The sequence below is a fragment of the Hypomesus nipponensis genome, chromosome 5, assembly GCF_054491055.1.
Source record: "Hypomesus nipponensis isolate SF chromosome 5, ASM5449105v1, whole genome shotgun sequence".
Taxonomy (NCBI): Eukaryota; Metazoa; Chordata; class Actinopteri; order Osmeriformes; family Osmeridae; genus Hypomesus; species Hypomesus nipponensis.
Window position 1 is genome coordinate 371860 of NC_140365.1, and position 18003 is coordinate 389862.

Below are 18003 nucleotides of genomic sequence, written 5' to 3' on the forward strand. Positions count from 1 at the left end.
GCTGGGAGCATGTAACTCTGAAATTGCTTTTATGCGGTTTGGCAGGAAGATGTCAGAGAGCAATGGTAGACGAGGGCCTGTGAGTACACAAGTCTGGAAACATAAACGCTGTAAACAAACACACTACCTTCCTATTGGGAGCTGAGGGGAAACACAATATTAGAGCTGACAATGATGGATGACACTCGTGGCTGCACAGGTGTGGTGTTACAGAGATCCTGAGGAGCCTGGGGGGGGCATGGGAGCAGGAGGGGGGGCATGGGAGCAGGAGGGGGGGCATGGGAGCAGGAGGGGGAGCATGGGAGCAGGAGGGGGAGCATGGGAGCAGGAGGGGGAGCATGGGAGCAGGAGGGGGGGCATGGGAGCAGGAGGGGGGGTATGGGAGCAGGAGGGGGGCATGGGAGCAGGAGGGGGGGTATGGGAGCAGGAGGGGGGGCATGGGAGCAGGAGGGGGAGCATGGGAGAAGGAGGGGGAGCATGGGAGAAGGAGGGGGGGCATGGGAGCAGGAGGGGGGGCATGGGAGCAGGAGGGGGGGCATGGGAGCAGGAGGGGGAGCATGGGAGCAGGAGGGGGGGCATGGGAGCAGGAGGGGGAGCATGGGAGCAGGAGGGGGAGCATGGGAGCAGGAGGGGGGGCCCCCCCCTCAGGGCTGATCATGCAGGAACACTTACTGCCTGCTGCGTAGCAGGTCAAGACAGGTGTGACTAATAACATCAGGATCACAAAACGAGAAATAGACCAACAATAGGAAGACTGCAACCTGTATGAAAAAAAAGAAAACATTTCGTTTGTTTATCCAAAATGCAAATGAACACAAATTTGTCTCATTCAATCCCCAAACATCATGTACATTTAAATGTAACTCCAGAGTAACTCCATGAGACTGGCTGGTGGGAGACACTGGCTGGTGGGAGAGATCAGTAGCGTTGCTGCAGATCAGGAGACCATCTCTCTGTTTGGCCTCCTGCTGTTCTCAGATCAGCTTAACAGAGAGCTACTTTCCCTGCTGTTCCACCACACCCTCCCAGCACAGACAGCTGGCTTCCCGGCTCATCATCATAAACTGGGAACACACGCCCCCTCCCCCTCCTAGAGTTCTAGAGTGAAACACAGACAGGAAAGCTCAACCACCCAGTATGAAATCTGTTGTGATGCTTCAGCTTGTTGTTGGTTTATGTGTGGTCGATATTGTTCCCCTCGTCATTCTGAAAGCCCCAGGGAGGTACAATCTCTGGGCTACACCTCTACATGTGGAAGGAGCAGGTAACCACATCTAGCTGGAACGGAGTGCTCTGAGTTACAGCGAAACAGCAGAGCAGTAGTCTGCAAGCACCTGCAGATGGAGAGCGTGGAGTCTCAGTAATGATAGTATATCTTTTTTTACCTTAAACAAGGTTAGCGGTAAAGATCCATGTAGACATCAGACAGACCGCTAGCTGCACTAACCACATCAGCAACAACACACCACTGCTGTTTTCTTTTGGTTTCCATGTAATAAAAGGAGTGGAGCTGCATCAGAGTTTTTCACTATAGAGCTGTCAGGCCTGGCTACCCAGGAAGATCTGTGGAGAGACAAGCAGAGCGAGAGGGACTGTGTGAGGGAGAAGACGAGAGAGCTTTAAGCTTAGAAGATCTGGAAGGGTTGAGGAACCACACCTCTATCCAGCCAAGCTGCAGACACAGAACTAGCTGTTGTAGTGAGGTCAGCAAGACCACACAGAGCCAACTTCTTGCCACACCTGAAGAGTGATTCAATCACATCAGACAAACCTAATCAGCCCTTGTGACACCCTCAGTATGCTGATTACCCACCAAACGCCGATGCAAAAGAACCATAGAATTGGGGGGGGACCTCCCCAATCTCAGCCCTCCTGCCAGCTTGCAAGCTTCAAAGGGCCTGCTTGAGACAACACGTCTCCAGCAACCATTTGCTATCCGTTTTGGCGGCAGTTGAACAAAGAACATACCTTAATCAGAACTTTTGAGGAATGTTATTCAGACTTCACCTTTACCACGAGAGTACAAGGTGGAGAATTATGAGAGGGATATTTGTGTCATGTTTGTTACTTTGTTTTAATGTTGTGTTCACTGAAATCTTAATTCTAGTAACTACTCCTTCTTACTGAATGATAACCACGTCATTCTTGGTATCTACACAAAGCTTACATAATAAAACAATCATTCAACTATATTTTGTAACTGTACCAAGATGTTCACAACAATACTTGAACAATCTTATGAACCAGCCAGAGACCAGATCACGCCTTTGGTAGGTGTGAAGGAAGGAGTGGGGAGTTGACAACCCAGCTTCCCCCAATCAACGTCTGACCCCAGACAGGTCCTCCCTCGAACTCTGAACTGTATAAAACTGTAAGATGACCAATAATCTCCGACTCCAGCGAAACCAACCATGGCATGCACACCATCAGGATTGGCGTTCCAAAGGACGTCACCAAGCTTCTCCTGAGATTCAACTTTATAGTGATCGCGACACTATCTGGACGTTTCAACAGAAGAATACTGCTGTCTCAGGGACCAGACACCATGCTGCTGTCTCAGGGACCAGACACCATGCTGCTGTCTGTCTCAGGGACCAGACACCATGCTGCTGTCTGTCTCAGGGACCAGACACCATGCTGCTGTCTGTCTCAGGGACCAGACACCATGCTGCTGTCTCAGGGACCAGACACCATGCTGCTGTCTCAGGGACCAGACACCATGCTGCTGTCTCAGGGACCAGACACCATGCTGCTGTCTCAGGGACCAGACACCATGCTGCTGTCTCAGGGACCAGACACCATGCTGCTGTCTGTTTAAGGGACCAGACACCATGCTGCTGTCTGTCTCAGGGACCAGACACCATGCTGCTGTCTGTCTCAGGGACCAGACACCATGCTGCTGTCTCAGGGACCAGACACCATGCTGCTGTCTGTCTCAGGGACCAGACACCATGCTGCTGTCTGTCTCAGGGACCAGACACCATGCTGCTGTCTCAGGGACGCATGTTCAGCACGACTTTTAAAAGCAAGAAAAAACATATTAGTACTTTAGCAAAACAACTTATTTATTTTCTCTCCCAGATTAAAATCGGTCAGTAGAATTGCCTGCAGGTCATCAGCAAGTCTTATAGATTTTCATCCAACACTCCTGCAATTTTCCAACAAATACAATTTCAGGACCAATCTGTCCTTGTTGAAAAGCAGAGAAGCAATCGCACACTGACATTTTGAAGAAATCTTTGCCAGCAAATGTGCTGAAAGTAAATCTGAAAGGCGCCATGATGATGGAATGCTGTGGCTGGAAAACAATAACGTCTTTGTAGAAATTCTGCAAAAGACTAGCATCCCTCCTCCCCCACCACACACACACACACATGACCATGCATGACTACACACATACACACAACCACAGACAACCACACGCGACCACACGCACACACACATGAGCACACACACAACCACCAGGGAAGCAGGGAGGGGGGAGGAGGGAGGTGTCAGAGGCAGGGAGTTGTTTCGCACACCCAGGCAGAGAGAAGGTGATTCAACAAAGTGGGTCTCCCAGCGGGGGGAGACGTGAGATGGTTCTCCTGGGAGCAGTAGAGATCACATCCCACAAGATAATAAAGATGATCTGCTGCCGTTTTCCTGCGCCGCCACGGAAATGTCAAGATGTGAGGGGAGGAGAGGTGTTGCAAGGTCAGGTCCTTCACACACTTACATACACACACAGAGCTCTGAGGGAAAGGCCAAGTATTTTCTTTTTATTTACCCCATTTAAATTCACATGCGCATTCCCCACACAACACTACTGTACACTACATACACACACAAAGACTACACACACACGCACACAGAGTACACCCAGACTACGCTACACACACAGCCACACACACACGGTGAATCTCAAGAAGCCTTTATTCTTAGCTGGTGTGTATCTCAGACTAACTCGACCCTTCTCACACGCCATCTCACCATTAGAGGGCACACACCTGGGGATGCTTGTGTGTGTGTGTGTTCCCACCTCTCTCTCCGGCCCCACAGGAACCTCCCTCTCATGCTGCCCTTCTGGGATGTGACTCCAGATAAACAAGCTCTGCTCCACAATCAGGGGCTCTGATTACCCACACGTTGTAATTGCCCTGCTGCAGACACAACAACACACTAGTCAAACAGGGTTAGGCACATTAGTTTGTACTCTATTTCCCTAACAGCCAGTAATTTAATGATGAGATTCTCCAGGTACAACTTGTAAATGTTACAACGAGAGGTCTATTATTTGTTGCATCAATGCATATTTATATCACAAAGCTGTTGTTCTATTCTGTATTCTGTCTACAGGGGGATCATCAACGACAAACACAAAGTTGATTCAACGTAGATGTGTCTCTCTTCAGCAGCCAACACCTCAAGTCTACAAAAACCTGGAACATTTGATGCAACTCTTAACATAGCTTTCATCAGCTAACCCCTCAACAGCTCAACCAAATCAAAAGTTACCAAACTCCAACTTCTCCCTGCTCTCTTTTCAAAAGTGATTTATACTGACAGGGGTGCCATCAAAGGGACGAGCCAAGTGAATAATTCATGGTATTTTTTTAAAGGACAAAAGGCTGGCAGGAAGTGACAACTTGTCAAAAAAAGAGAAGAGGGAAGAGAGAGAGAGTGAAAACAGAGAAGGGTAAACAAGCTCCCTCCACAATGCGACGGGGTCGATTGTATTTGTTTATCTTTTATACCTCCACAACCGGGTTTCTTTTTAGAGACGGCGTGATGAAAAACGTTTCTGCCTCCTGTGAACCAGCTTAGGGGAGCTGTCAGGTGTGGGCCAGGTGGACCAGGGCTGTCAGCCAAGCTGAGGCAGACATTCCCCCCTCAGCAGTAGCAGAGGGGAGAGAGTCCTGGTGTGGAGAGGTCTATGAGTAACAGTTAGTTATGATGGGCAAGTTATGATTGAATAACGACACTAGGAGTGTTGGGTTAGGGTTAGGGGAGTGTTGGGTTAGGTTTAGGGTTAGGGTAGTGTTGGGTTAGGTTGGGGAGGGGAGGGGAGGGGAAGCATCACTTAGCAGCTGTTAATGTCCCTTTCATCTATGTCTCCCTCCCTCCCTCCCTCGTCTTGGTTCATCTCCAAGTGTGGCGCTGGCCGCTGGCGTCTTCACAGTAGCTGTTGCTGTGTTTACGTAGGTAAGGTGGGTGAGCACAGAGCCATAGAGAAGCCCTCCCCATCATGGAGGGTCAGGGGAGATTTAATGGATGGAGGGAGAGACAGACAAAGAGAGAGAGAGAGACAGAGAGAGAAAGAGAGAGACAGAGAGACAGAGAGAAAGAGTGATGGAGACAGAAGAGAAATCAGACAAAGAAAGGAGATAGAGAGAGATAGAGAGTATGTGAGAAAGATGGAGAGACAAAGATTCCCTGTTGAAAAAAAAATAAAATGCACCTTTATTTGACTATTTCCTAAACTATTGTTATTCTCAGATCACACAGGGTTGGCTTACATGAAAACTTATCAACATGAAGGAAAGTTCTGCTTAAAGTAGCACACCAACACCTCCAGGGAAACAATCCACCCTGCTGCTAAATGTCAGCCATGTTCCCTGCCCCTGACCCTTGGATGTGTTTCAAGTATGAATGTAGACCAGCCTGCTGTAAATACCATCTCTGTTTTTCATCTCAGGGCACAAGACGGCGTCTGTCGTAATCCACATTACACATCCACATTGTTGTTAAAATAAGAGCATCGTAACCTTTCACTCTGCTTTTACACAAAGGACAAAAGTGCCATTTCCTCCATGCTGGGAACCTTGGTTACAGGTGTCAATAGAGTATGTACTGAAATAGATGTGTGTGTGTATGTGAGAGTTTGTGTGTGTCTGTGAGTGTGTCACCACCTAGGAACAGGCCCAGCCTAAGGAGAATGTGCTGTTTGCCTGAAGGGTTAGGGTTTAACTATCACCCTGCTTCACTGGCTCCACCATGGGCCTGGGGCTGCTGTCGCAGATGGACGTAATCACACACACATGCACACAAACACACAAACACACACAAACAGACTCACACACTCACACGCACTACATCAGGAGAGATACTAGGAGCCTGCAGCGCTAGGTCAGTTCTCCTTCACAGGTGTTGCTCCTCCTGATCCTAACAGCACGTGAGAGAAGCCAAGATCCATCACAGGGTTAGAGACCATCATCTCATAGCTCCCTCCAGGAGACCATCACAGGGTTATGGTTAGAGACCTTCGTCTGCTGGAAGAGACCTCGCCTGGACAAGACCCCAAACCTGGAAGAGAGCCGGTCTCTCATGGTGACTTGTAGGGCTGCACAGTGGAGTATTCTGGCTCCAGTTTAGCACGCAGAACACTGATCCACAGAAACATGGCTGACCCGTTGATTGGGGGTTTACAATCAACCTGCAAATATCATCTGATTACTGGAGAGAAAGAGACAGAGAGAGACAGATGGACATAGAGATAGATAGACAGATAGATAGATACATTTAGCATGTGCAAGACACATTTCTTTTTCTTTTGTGTGTGAAGAGATAAGTAATGAAGTGTTGACCATTCTGCTTGCTCTGTCGCTCGAGTTTATGAGAGAAGGTCACGGTTGGCAGGAGGGGCAGGAAGTCAGAGGACAGTAGAACTCATCCACACGCAGCCCATCGACCGGAGCACTGAAGGATGTATAGCCACGGTCAGCATACAACACGGAGCCCTGGGACTGATGAAGAGGACACTTCCAGGCAGTCACACAGTCTCCAGTCATGACTGGCTGTGGCAGGCTGCACAAGCTAGTGGTGTTGTTAGAAACATCGTCTTTCTATTTACTATAGGTTCTCCTGTGCACACACAACCCTCCTGGCAAACCTTGATCTGTGAAACAACTCTCTTCAAACACGAGGAGGAGGAGAGACACACACAGCCTCTCTCCCTCCAGGCAGTTTGTTTTCACCCTGAGAGATGTGGTGGAGGCATCGGCTGCTTTGATACAACAGCATCAATTGGTGAGGAAAAAAAACAGAGAGAGAGAGGGGGGACAGGGAGAGGGAGAGGGAGAGGGAGAGGGAGAGACAGAGACAGAGACAGAGAGAGAGAGAGAAAGAGAGAGAGAGAGAGAGAGAGAGAGAGAGAGAGAGAGAGAGAGAGAGAGAGAGAGAGAGAGAGAGAGAGAGAGAGAGAGAGAGAGAGAGAGAGGAGAGGATACTGACAGAAACAGAAAAGAGGGAGGAGGGGGATAGGGAGACAGAGAGAAAGGGCGAGAGAGGAGAGACAAACAGAGAGAGAGAGAGGAGAGAGACAGAGAGAGAGAGGAGAGAGACAGAGAGAAAGAGATAGAGGATACTGACAGAAACAGAGAGAGAGTGAGAGGACAGAGAAACATCGCAAGAGAAAAAGTGAAAGATAGCATGAGAAAGAAGGAGAGCGAGAAGGGGGGGGAGGGGAGGAGGTGGATAGGGAGTTTGCGGGGAGAGAGCAGGACTGCGCTGAAGTGAGATGCTGAACACAGCTGCCTGCAGTGCTGGCTCTATGGCGTGGGGAGAGAGCAGCACAGGCATGTTTGTTTATTATGTTGGTCTGAACTTGATCTGTCGTTGGTGAGATTCTCAGACACACTGAGCCGAGAGAACAACAGTCAGCAGGGGAAACAGAGGATAAATATAAACTCTGACTGTGGAGAAGAAATAGACACAAAACGCATGCAGACACACACACATACTTTCTTGTGCTAACAGACACACACACTTCCTTGTGCTAGCAGATGGATGAAAATCACAGTTTCAGTGAAACAGGAGGCAAGGTAATCTGATGAGTCAACAATGAAGACCTGCTTGTCAGGATTCTGCCGAATATCAACTCTGTCACATGACACTGTCACATGATGTGGTCACATGAGCGCTGTCCGGTGATGTCTCTCTCAGCCAGAGACACGTTTTGGAGAGAGCAGAGATGACTGTGTCAGAAGCTGTCCATAACTCACACAGTGAGGAGCAGAGCAGGTGACAGCAGGGACAAAGACAGGTCAGCTGTCAGGTCAGGGATTGGTTCAGAGTAAACAGCTTCTTCAAAACAGAATCTGCTGGAGATATATGAGAGAAATCGTTTTTTCTCCTGCTAGAGTCAAAACTGCAACATCTCAGATCAAAATAGCCATGGAAAGTATCTTTGTTAGAGAAACGATGGTGTCAATGTCACAGTGTTTGCAGTATTCACAGTGTTCACAGTGTTCACAGTGTTCACAGTGTTCAGTGTTCACAGTGTTCACAGTGTTCACAGTGTTCAGTGTTCACAGTGTTCACAGCTCAGTGTTCACAGTGTTCAGTGTTCACAGCTCAGTGTTCACAGTGTTCACAGTGTTCACAGTGTTCACAGTGTTCACAGTGTTCACAGTGTTCACAGTGTTCAGTGTTCACAGTGTTCACAGTGTTCACAGTGTTCAGTGTTCACAGTGTTCACAGTGTTCACAGTGTTTACAGTGTTCAGAGTGTGTGACTGATTTCACACACTGTGGCGTTTGAATAACCACTTCATTTGGTTAAGAATTATCAACAAGGTTTCAAAGCCCCTCACAAGTGAGAGGGCTCACTAACAAGCAGCAGGAGGGGGGGGGGGTGATGGCAGTCTGGAATCACTGACAGATGTTGAATGACCAGACGTAACTCTGAAGGTGCCCTCTACTGTTCAGCTGTCACTCAAAAAGAACACTACTCAATGTAAAGCTGGCAGATTCATTAGAATACATGAATGGGAGTTGTTGTGGTTTTAAGGCTGACATTAACTGTAGGCAAAAGGCTTGTGACCTTTAAGTAGTGTCTGATTCCTCCAGCCAGGAATTCTGGGTCCAGAACAGAGGGTTGGGTCTGGGCCTCAGGAGTTAACTGTTTGATATCCTGGTGTTTCTGATGTCCTGTGCTAATACCTGGAAGAGTCAGTAGAGATGCTGAAAAGCAATTTGTCATGCTTCCTCACGCCAGCTTTGCCCTTTAAGTGGTCTTAACGAGTGTTGACCTGTGGATAAAGGTCATGGGCAGCTTCATGGCATTCTGCAGAATAAACGTTCTGCACTCGAGAACAGGAACCAAGATTTGTGTGGGCCACATTAGCCTGCGTACGGCTCTGGACTGTTCTGGTCTGGACTGGTCTGGAAGGAATCATAATCAGAACCTTCTGATTCCCAGTGACATGACAGACAGATCTCTTCTATGACTTGTGAAGATTGCGATCTATCAGAATAACAAGCAGAACCCACCCTAACAGAAAATCCTCAAGACCAGGATGTTACTGTAGACAAGCAGGCAAACGTCCTGTCAGACACTTCAGGTTCATGTCCTGTTTAAAGAGAAACATCACTCACCATCGTAATCCTCCGACTGTACCAGTGATGAGATACAGTCTATCTTTATTCTGTCTCCCCAGGCCTGTCATCATCACCTCAGTCTCAGCTGTTCTGATAAGGGCTCCTGCTGTATCAGATGGGTCACAGCTAAACTCAGCTAAACTGACAGGAGAGAGGAGAAAGATACTGAGAGAGATAGGCGAAGGGTAGAAAGAGATAGAGAGAGATGTACATGTATCAGATGGACGGACAGAGAGAAAGAAACAGAGAGAGAAAGAAACAGAGAGAGACAGAGAGAGAAAGAGACAGAGAGAGCAATCCAGAAAACGAGAGAGAGAAAGACAGAGACTGTCACTTGTTGAGGCTCTATTTTAATGACTTGAGGTGGAAAGCTGCACCTCTCACAGACTAATCCCTCCCACTGTAGGATTTACACACATTACTGATACTGACAAAACGATCGCCAAGGGACACACGAAACAAAAGAGCAAAAAGCCAAAAGGAAAGTGGATATGACTAACACTCACTCCACTGGTCTCAGAGCTGCAAACCACTTCCTGTCGTTGAACAACAAAACTGAAAATAGACTTAATAAAAAATAAATCCCGACCAAAACAACAAAGCTATGCCCTTTGAAAAAAAGGGGTTCGATTTAGACGATGGATTTGTTGGCAGTGATCCCTGTCTCTTCCCTATACTGCCTCGTTGGGGTGAAAGGTCAGAGGCTCTCTGAAGGCCTAACGGGGGTCACGGCGGAGTGGTGGGAGACAAACCGCTGTGTCTCATCTGTCCTCAAAGGTCATCTCTGAGCGGCGTCACTAACAAGCAGGAAAACACAGTTGACTGCATCTCCAGAACACACAGCAGAGGTGCATGGTGGAGCATGTTACCCAGAGATACAGAGCAGAGCGCAATGAGTTACTCTACTGGTGTCTACTAATCCTGTGAGTCTATGTGGCAGAAGGGGACCTCTCTGTCTGTGAGTGTATGTGGCAGAAGAGGACCTCTCTGTCTGTGAGTGTATGTGGCAGAAGAGGACCTCTCTGTCTGTGAGTGTATGTGGCAGAAGAGGACCTCTCTGTCTGTGAGTGTATGTGGCAGAAGAGGACCTCTCTGTCTGTGAGTGTATGTGGCAGAAGAGGACCTCTCTGTCTGTGAGTGTATGTGGCAGAAGAGGACTTCTCTGTCTGTGAGTGTATGTGGCAGAAGAGGACCTCTCTGTCTGTGAGTGTATGTGGCAGAAGAGGACCTCTCTGTCTGTGAGTGTATGTGGCAGAAGAGGACCTCTCTGTCTGTGAGTGTATGTGGCAGAAGGGGATCTCTCTGTCTGTGAGTCTATGTGGCAGAAGAGGACCTCTCTGTCTGTGAGTGTATGTGGCAGAAGGGGATCTCTCTGTCTGTGAGTCTATGTGGCAGAAGGGGACCTCTCTGTCTGTGAGTGTATGTGGCAGAAGAGGACCTCTCTGTCTGTGAGTGTATGTGGCAGAAGGGGATCTCTCTGTCTGTGAGTCTATGTGGCAGAAGAGGACCTCTCTGTCTGTGAGTGTATGTGGCAGAAGGGGACCTCTCTGTCTGTGAGTGTATGTGGCAGAAGAGGATCTCTCTGTCTGTTTTGTCATGGCCAAGATACAGAGCCAGACGTTAGTTTGGCTGACTTGCTGTTCAGAAGTGCTTCACCTGTGCTTGAGGTTCACACACTCTGTGTGTGGGTTGTCTGGAGGAACAGGAATTTGGGTCACCCAGCCGGTGTTCATGCTCAACCTACATAAACACATTCACAGGAGGATCTCACAGGCTAATACAGTCACACAGGGGGCAAGCCGAGCTGGTGATGAACTGCACGCCTACTGCTATTTTTTAAAACCCTGCAATGAGGGAAGGAAAGCAGCTCCCCCTCTCCCCCCTCCTCTATAATTTGAGGAGCAGCAGTTCCGGGAGACGCCACCACCCTACCTGCTCCAACTTAATCCTCCTGACATTAGCCCACACATCTCTCTCTGTGTCTGTCTGTCTCTCTCTCTCTGTGTCTCTGTCTCTGTCTCTCTCTCTCTCTCTCTCTCTCTCTCTCTCTCTCTCTCTCTGTCTCTCTCTCTCTCTCTCTCTCTCTCTCTCTCTGTCTCTCTGTCTCTCTGTCTCTCTGTCTCTCTCTCTCTCTCTCTCTCTCTCTCTCTCTCTCTCTCTCTGTCTCTCTCTCTCTCTGTCTCTCTCTCTCTCTCTCTCTCTCTCTCTCTCTCTCTCTCTCTCTCTCTCTCTCTCTCTCTCAAACACACACACACACACCACCATCAACCCACACACTCACCAACCAACCAACACACACACACACACAATTTACCCGCACCAACACTCTCTTAGACACACACACTATTTCATATTTAATCCACTTTGAATGTAACATGTCTAGGTGGGTCTGTGATACCTGAGGAAGGCTGTTCTCTGTCTGAAGGAGCGCTGGGGCTGAGAGAGTGAGCAGGGAGGCCTGGAGAGAGGCTGTCTAATCAACACTGATCCCAACCGGCTGGGTGTGATGGGGCCTGCAGCCTGTGCCCTGTGTCTTCATGTCACACAACATCAGCAGAGGTAAAGCAGATGATTAAAGGCACTAATTGAATTGCAGTGTGTGTGTGCACACGTGCTTCCCACCAAACACCCAGAGTAATCATCTCTGTGGGGGCTGTCGTCATCTCACAGCTAGTGGACGGTAGGAGAGAGGAAGAAACAGAGAGCGGGAGAGAAAGAGGGAGAGGGAGGGAAAGAGAGAGAGAGGGAGAGGGAGAGGGAGGGAAAGAGAGAGAGAAAGGGAAGGAAAGAGAGAGAGGGTGAGGGAGAGTGAGGGAGGGAAAGAGGGAGGGAGGGAAAGAGGGGGAGAGGAGGGAGAAGGGAGTAGATTAAACCCTCAGCTATGTGGTCTTTCTGTTGCAATGGTTGCCTCCCCATTTCCTTAGCTACAAAAATTTAATTTCCGCCGCTAGTGATGCACACACACACTATACTCTAAAGCCATGTACATAGACAACACACAGCATAACTATCTAATTAACACTCTCACACACACCCCCAGACCCCCAGGCCTTCTAAGTCCATGGCATGAGACTGACTGATCGAGCTCTGATCAATGCATAAAGCAAAGCTCTTCAAATCACTGTGTCCTCCTGGAAAGCTTTCTTCAGTTTGCCCATCGCCTGTCTTCAGGGAGCGGCCATCACTCAGAGGAGGAGGAGGAGCAGAGCGGCATTCTTCAAAGCGTATAAGCTAAGAAGACGTTTCATAATTCCTGGTAAACCTTGTGATGTGTGTGAGACTGACAGCACCTTCCTCCGGAAATAGACACAAACAACATCAGCAACGAGCAAAAAGGTGCTTTTTTCAACATGTCTCCTGGAGGGGGGAGGAGGGGGAGGGGGGGGAGGAAGAGGAGGAGGAGGGGGAGGGGGGGAGGAAGAGGAGGAGGAGGGAGGAGGAGGAGGGGGGAGGAGGAGAAGGTGGGAGGAGGAGGGGGGAGGAGGAGGGGGGAGAAGGAGGAGTGAGGAAGAGGAGGGAGGAGGGGGGAGGAGGAGGGGGGAGGAGGGAGGAGGAAGAGGAGGAGGGAGAAGGAGGAGGGAGGAGGAGGAGGGAGGAGGAGGAGGGGGGAGGAGGAGGGGGGAGAAGGAGGAGGGAGGAAGAGGAGGGAGGAGGAGGAGGGGGGAGGTCAAAGAGATACGGTGTGGTAGATTGATATCATTTCTCAAGTGTCCCAGCAGCCTGTTAGTATTTCATTGATTCACAACTCTCCGCCAAAGGCTGACGCTTAATTAGCTTGGAGGGCAAAGCCACTGTGCTGAACTGGCAGATAAACAGACAAACCGATTGACTGGTTTACTGACTTATTTACTGGCTGACTGATCAAAAAAAGTCAATGTTGACCTTGAGTTTTCCTCTTGTCAGAGTTGGTATGGATCAACATAATCTCTTAAACATAAAAACATAACAAGGAAGTTGCCCAACAATGGTTGGCAGCTTGATAGACTAACCCTAAATCTGTGAACACTACAGCTAGCGCTGTAGGGGGGAGCGACAGCAGGGGACGGATGCAGCACGCTGGCTGTCTGTGCTGGTTGGGTTAGGGCTGTAACATGGATCGGTATGGCGAGAGACAGAGACAGAGACAGAGACAGAGACAGAGACAGAGACAGAGACAGAGACAGAGACAGAGACAGAGACAGAGACAGAGACAGAGACAGAGACAGAGAGACAGAGACAGAGACAGAGAGAGAGAGAGAGAGAGAGAGAGAGAGAGAGAGAGAGAGAGAGAGAGACAGACAGACAGACAGACAGAGAACAAATACTGTGTGTATGTGTGTCCATGTTTGTGTGCGGATGTTTGCACACAATGTTTACAATATTTTCCAGCAAAAATGAAACTGTAGCACTCTTGGTGTTTATCCAGTTTGATTTATCAACAACATTCAGAGCAGACTATTTATGGGACAAAGGCATCAGTCGAGGTATATACAGATAGCAACTTCTTGTGAAGTGAAATTGTGTTTCTTTCCTTATTTTGCAGTTATCAGAAGCATCAGGAGCTGAGAGTCCTGAACATGACGTGACGACACGCTGGACAACACTGCCTGCCTCGGTGCATCGTTTTATACTGAATGAGGAAAAAACCTTGGAACAACCGAAAGCTTTTATTGGGTCTACAATAGTTACCTTTAATTTCCATAGCAACAACTCAGAAGAATGTGCTGCAGCTACTATCAGCAGGATTCTCTGCTAACTGAATTGGTGGATTATGTCCTAACCCTTCAATCCCCACTGTGAAGGTCTGATTACACATCAAGTAGTTCCAGTGGATAGAAATGTGAATTGGTAATTGTGCTAAACAGAAACAGATTGATTTTTATCAACGGTGTGTAGAAGTCCTTCAGCTTTCTCTAAGCCAAGAAGACGGATTAATACAAAACATTTTGAAAACTGCAAGCAGGTCATTGAGAGAGTCGTCCAAACGGGCTTTGCTCCAGTTACTGAACACTTGTCAGGAAACAATCAGAGGTAATATTTTAGTCATGGTATGGAGAGGAACAGGGGGAGCATTTGTCTGCTAATGCTTGTGTCACAGGCGTAATGTGAAATCAGCCAGACTTACAGCTCGCTGCTTAACCACGCTCAGCTGCTCAACAGCGTATAAAAATTATCTTTTTCCGAAGCTAAATTATTCATTAGGCAAACATAATTAATTTAAGGAACCTTGCTCACAGGAAGAGTTTCAACAAAGGAGAATCCTGAGTTAATCACAACCTTCTCATGAATATTCAGACGGGGAAGGACATTGACAGAGGCAACATTGAGAAACAGTTCACTCTGCGTCTTCCTGAGGAATGTGACACTGGAGCTGGGAGATTGTCACACAGACGTTGCTACATGGTGTGTTTGTCCCTGAGGAGGCAGAGATATCATGGTTCCTGTGTCTGGGGGGGGGGGGTACTGTCTGAGGCAGAGAGAGAGAGAGAGAGAGAGAGAGAGAGAGAGAGAGAGAGAGAGAGAGAGAGACACACACCCACCCACCACTCCTAAATCCTCTCTTCTCTTTCCACTCCCTCCCTAACCCTAACCCCTCTCTATCCAGTGTCTCAGAGAGAGAGAGAGAGAGAGAGAGAGAGAGAGAGAGAGAGAGAGAGAGAGAGAGAGAGAGAGAGAGCGAGAGAGACACACACACACACCCACCCACCACTCCTAAATCCTCTCTTCTCTTTCCACTCCCTCCCTAACCCTAACCCCTCTCTATCCAGTGTCTCAGAGAGAGAGAGAGAGAGAGAGAGAGAGAGAGAGAGAGAGAGAGAGAGAGAGAGAGACAGAGACAGAGAGAGAGACAGAGAGAGCAGGCTTTGATCTGTGTGCCCCATGTGCCTCAGCTCTGAGATCAAGGGGCCAGTTTGTCTTGAAACTCACAGAGCAGAGAGACGACCACAGAGGAGGGTTGAACACCGAAGGGTCTTTTGAGATCCATTTGCAGAGTGGTGAGTTAGGCTGGTGGTGTGTGTGTATTAGGCTGGTGGTGTGTGTGTATTAGGCTGGTGGTGTGTGTATTAGGCTGGTGGTGTGTGTATTAGGCTGGTGGTGTGTGTGTTAGACTAGTGGTGTGTACAGAATCCCCTCTCTGTCTCCCTGGACGTCATTGCAAACCAACATTAGTCCAGACCAAACACACAACAGACGAGCTTTCATCATAAGCCAGGCCTCATAATAACGCAGGCCAAACTGTCCCCTTTCTGCTCTCCTCTGCTGCGACTGTCAATAGGGTCGAGAGGGCTTCAGTCCTAATGACAGCGTGTCTCTCTCCCTCCAGGGGTCTTGTTAACTTCCTCAAGTTTATTTTTACCTCTCTGGATCACGCAAGGGATGAATCCTCCTTTGAATTACCATGGAAACAACTTTCAGATTCGTCCCAGTAGATCCCTGTAATGTCTGCGATGAATAATGAATAGTGTGGTTACTGTCAGCTACACAAGGCCAACTGCCACCAGGGAGTTTTAACCAATCAATACCAGCGGAGAGGGAGGGGGGAGAGGGAGGGGAGGGAGAGGGAGAGGGAGAGGGAGAGGGAGAGGGAGAGGGAGAGGGAGAGGGAGAGGGAGAGGGAGAGGGAGAGGGAGAGGCAGAGGGAGAGGGAGAGGGAGAGGGAGAGGGAGAGGGAGAGGGAGAGGGAGAGGGAGAGGGAGAGGGAGAGGGAGGGGAGGGAGAGGGAGAGGGAGAGGGAGAGGGAGAGGGAGAGGGAGAGGGAGAGGGAGAGGGAGAGGGAGAGGGAGGGGAGGGAGAGGGAGAGGGAGAGGGAGAGGGAGAGGGAGAGGGAGAGGGAAAGGGAGAGGGAGAGGGAGAGGGAGAGGGAGAGGGAGAGGGAGGGGAGGGGAGGGAGAGGGAGAGGGAGAGGGAGAGGGAGAGGGAGAGGGAGAGGGAGAGGGAGAGGGAGAGGGAGAGGGAGAGGGAGAGGAGGGAGAGGGAGAGGGAGAGGCAGAGGCAGAGGCAGAGGCAGAGGCAGAGGGAGAGGGAGAGGGAGAGGGGGGGGGCTTTAGCAGGCTGCTTGGAATATTGAAATACTGTAGGAATGACACAACTCATACTTGAAAAAAAATGTGTAAACATTTGGAATGAAATGTTAGTAGCAGTAGGTCGGCTACTTCACTGATCCCTGATGGGAAATCACAGAGTCGGGCCAGGAACATACGTGGGAATAGAAACATTTACCAAACACACAAACTACAAACTAGGCCAGACCATACACAGGGCTGTCCAGAACACCTGAGTTGAGGTGAAGAAGAGGGGAAAGAGAGATGGAGACTAACGCAGGGGTTAGACATGATTCTAGGGACTGTATGGTCACACAGTCGAACAGCTACACTGTGTTTGCAGTTTAGAAAATATATTACATTTTTCACTGTGTATTTTTCTCATTCAGGAGCACAATAAATCCACTGTGCCTTATTCACATCTATCTTCAAACTTTTACCACTTAATCAGAACTAACTTCAAACTGTTATCACTCAAAAGCGCAAAGTCAACAGAATCCAAAGATCGGCTGTTTCAGGACTGAATTTGGGAAACAGAAGGATGGAGAAGGAAGAACATGTCCTCTCAGTAGAAGAACAGACACACTTCAAGGCCGTTATTACAGCCACCTCAAACACCAGCATGTCAACCCTGCTTCTCCCAGAAGCTCACCTCAGATGACCAGACCAGGACCAGGACCAGGACCAGGACCAGGACCAGGACCAGGACCAGGACCAGGACCAGGACCAGGACCAAGACCAGGACCAGGACCAAGTCCAGGACCAGGACCAGGACCAGGACCAAGACCAAGACCAAGACCAAGACCAAGACCAAGACCAAGACCAAGACCAGGACCAGGACCAGGACCAGGACCAAGACCAAGACCAAGACCAAGACCAAGACCAAGACCAAGACCAAGACCAAGACCAAGACCAGAACCAAGTCCAGGACCAGGACCAGGACCAGGACCAGGACCAGGACCGTGTTGCCTCCAGGAGACACAGTTTGTAATACGACTCATCGTACGTCCCTGCAGCAAACTGCCTCAAGGATGGAGCCTGCTGGCCAGTGCAGCTCTCCATCACAACGCCCCTGTAACCGGATCACTGCAGAACAACTGACCACACTGACAACACTGGCAACCCTATGCTTGAATAAAACGTAGTGTTGTGTCTTTCCTCCGGAGGTGGTTGTCCCTCAATAGCTTTTCTAGGAAACGTACTGACCTGCTTAGCTTGGTTACGTAACTACTGTTAAAAAACACTCCATGACACTAGGTCTGTCGATGCACAACAAGTAACCCTAACCCTAAGTAGAAACCCAAGTCTTGGGTCTAAGACAGACAAATACACACTTAACATTGACATGATGACACAGGTATCACTCGCCAGTCATGAGTTTAATCATTTATATGTACATGGACTTTATCCCATACAAAATACCCCAGCTTCCCCCCTCGTCCCTCCTCCTTCTGCTCTCCTCCACACTTCTTCAGCTCTGCAGCCCCCACTCTACAGAGGGCGTATCCCGCTGAAAACATGTTCAGTTTATTGCTTAATCTGATTCTCTTCCAACTCGTCACTCCCACACACAATTCAGTTGTTAAGCCTGTAAGCTGAACACTAGCTGTCACCTTAGGTTA

The 18003-nt window shown here is 49.0% G+C and overlaps 1 protein-coding gene across 1 annotated transcript in view; it reads right to left on the reverse strand.

Annotated features, from left to right (window-relative positions):
- Window positions 1–17443, reverse strand: part of LOC146287607 (seizure protein 6-like) — a 75022-nt gene extending 57579 nt beyond the window's left edge. Inside the window, 1 exon segment of the mRNA XM_084698678.1 lies at window positions 17351–17443. Coding sequence (XP_084554804.1) covers window positions 17351–17443 — 93 coding nt within the window.
- Window positions 17444–18003: the final 560 nt, after the last annotated feature.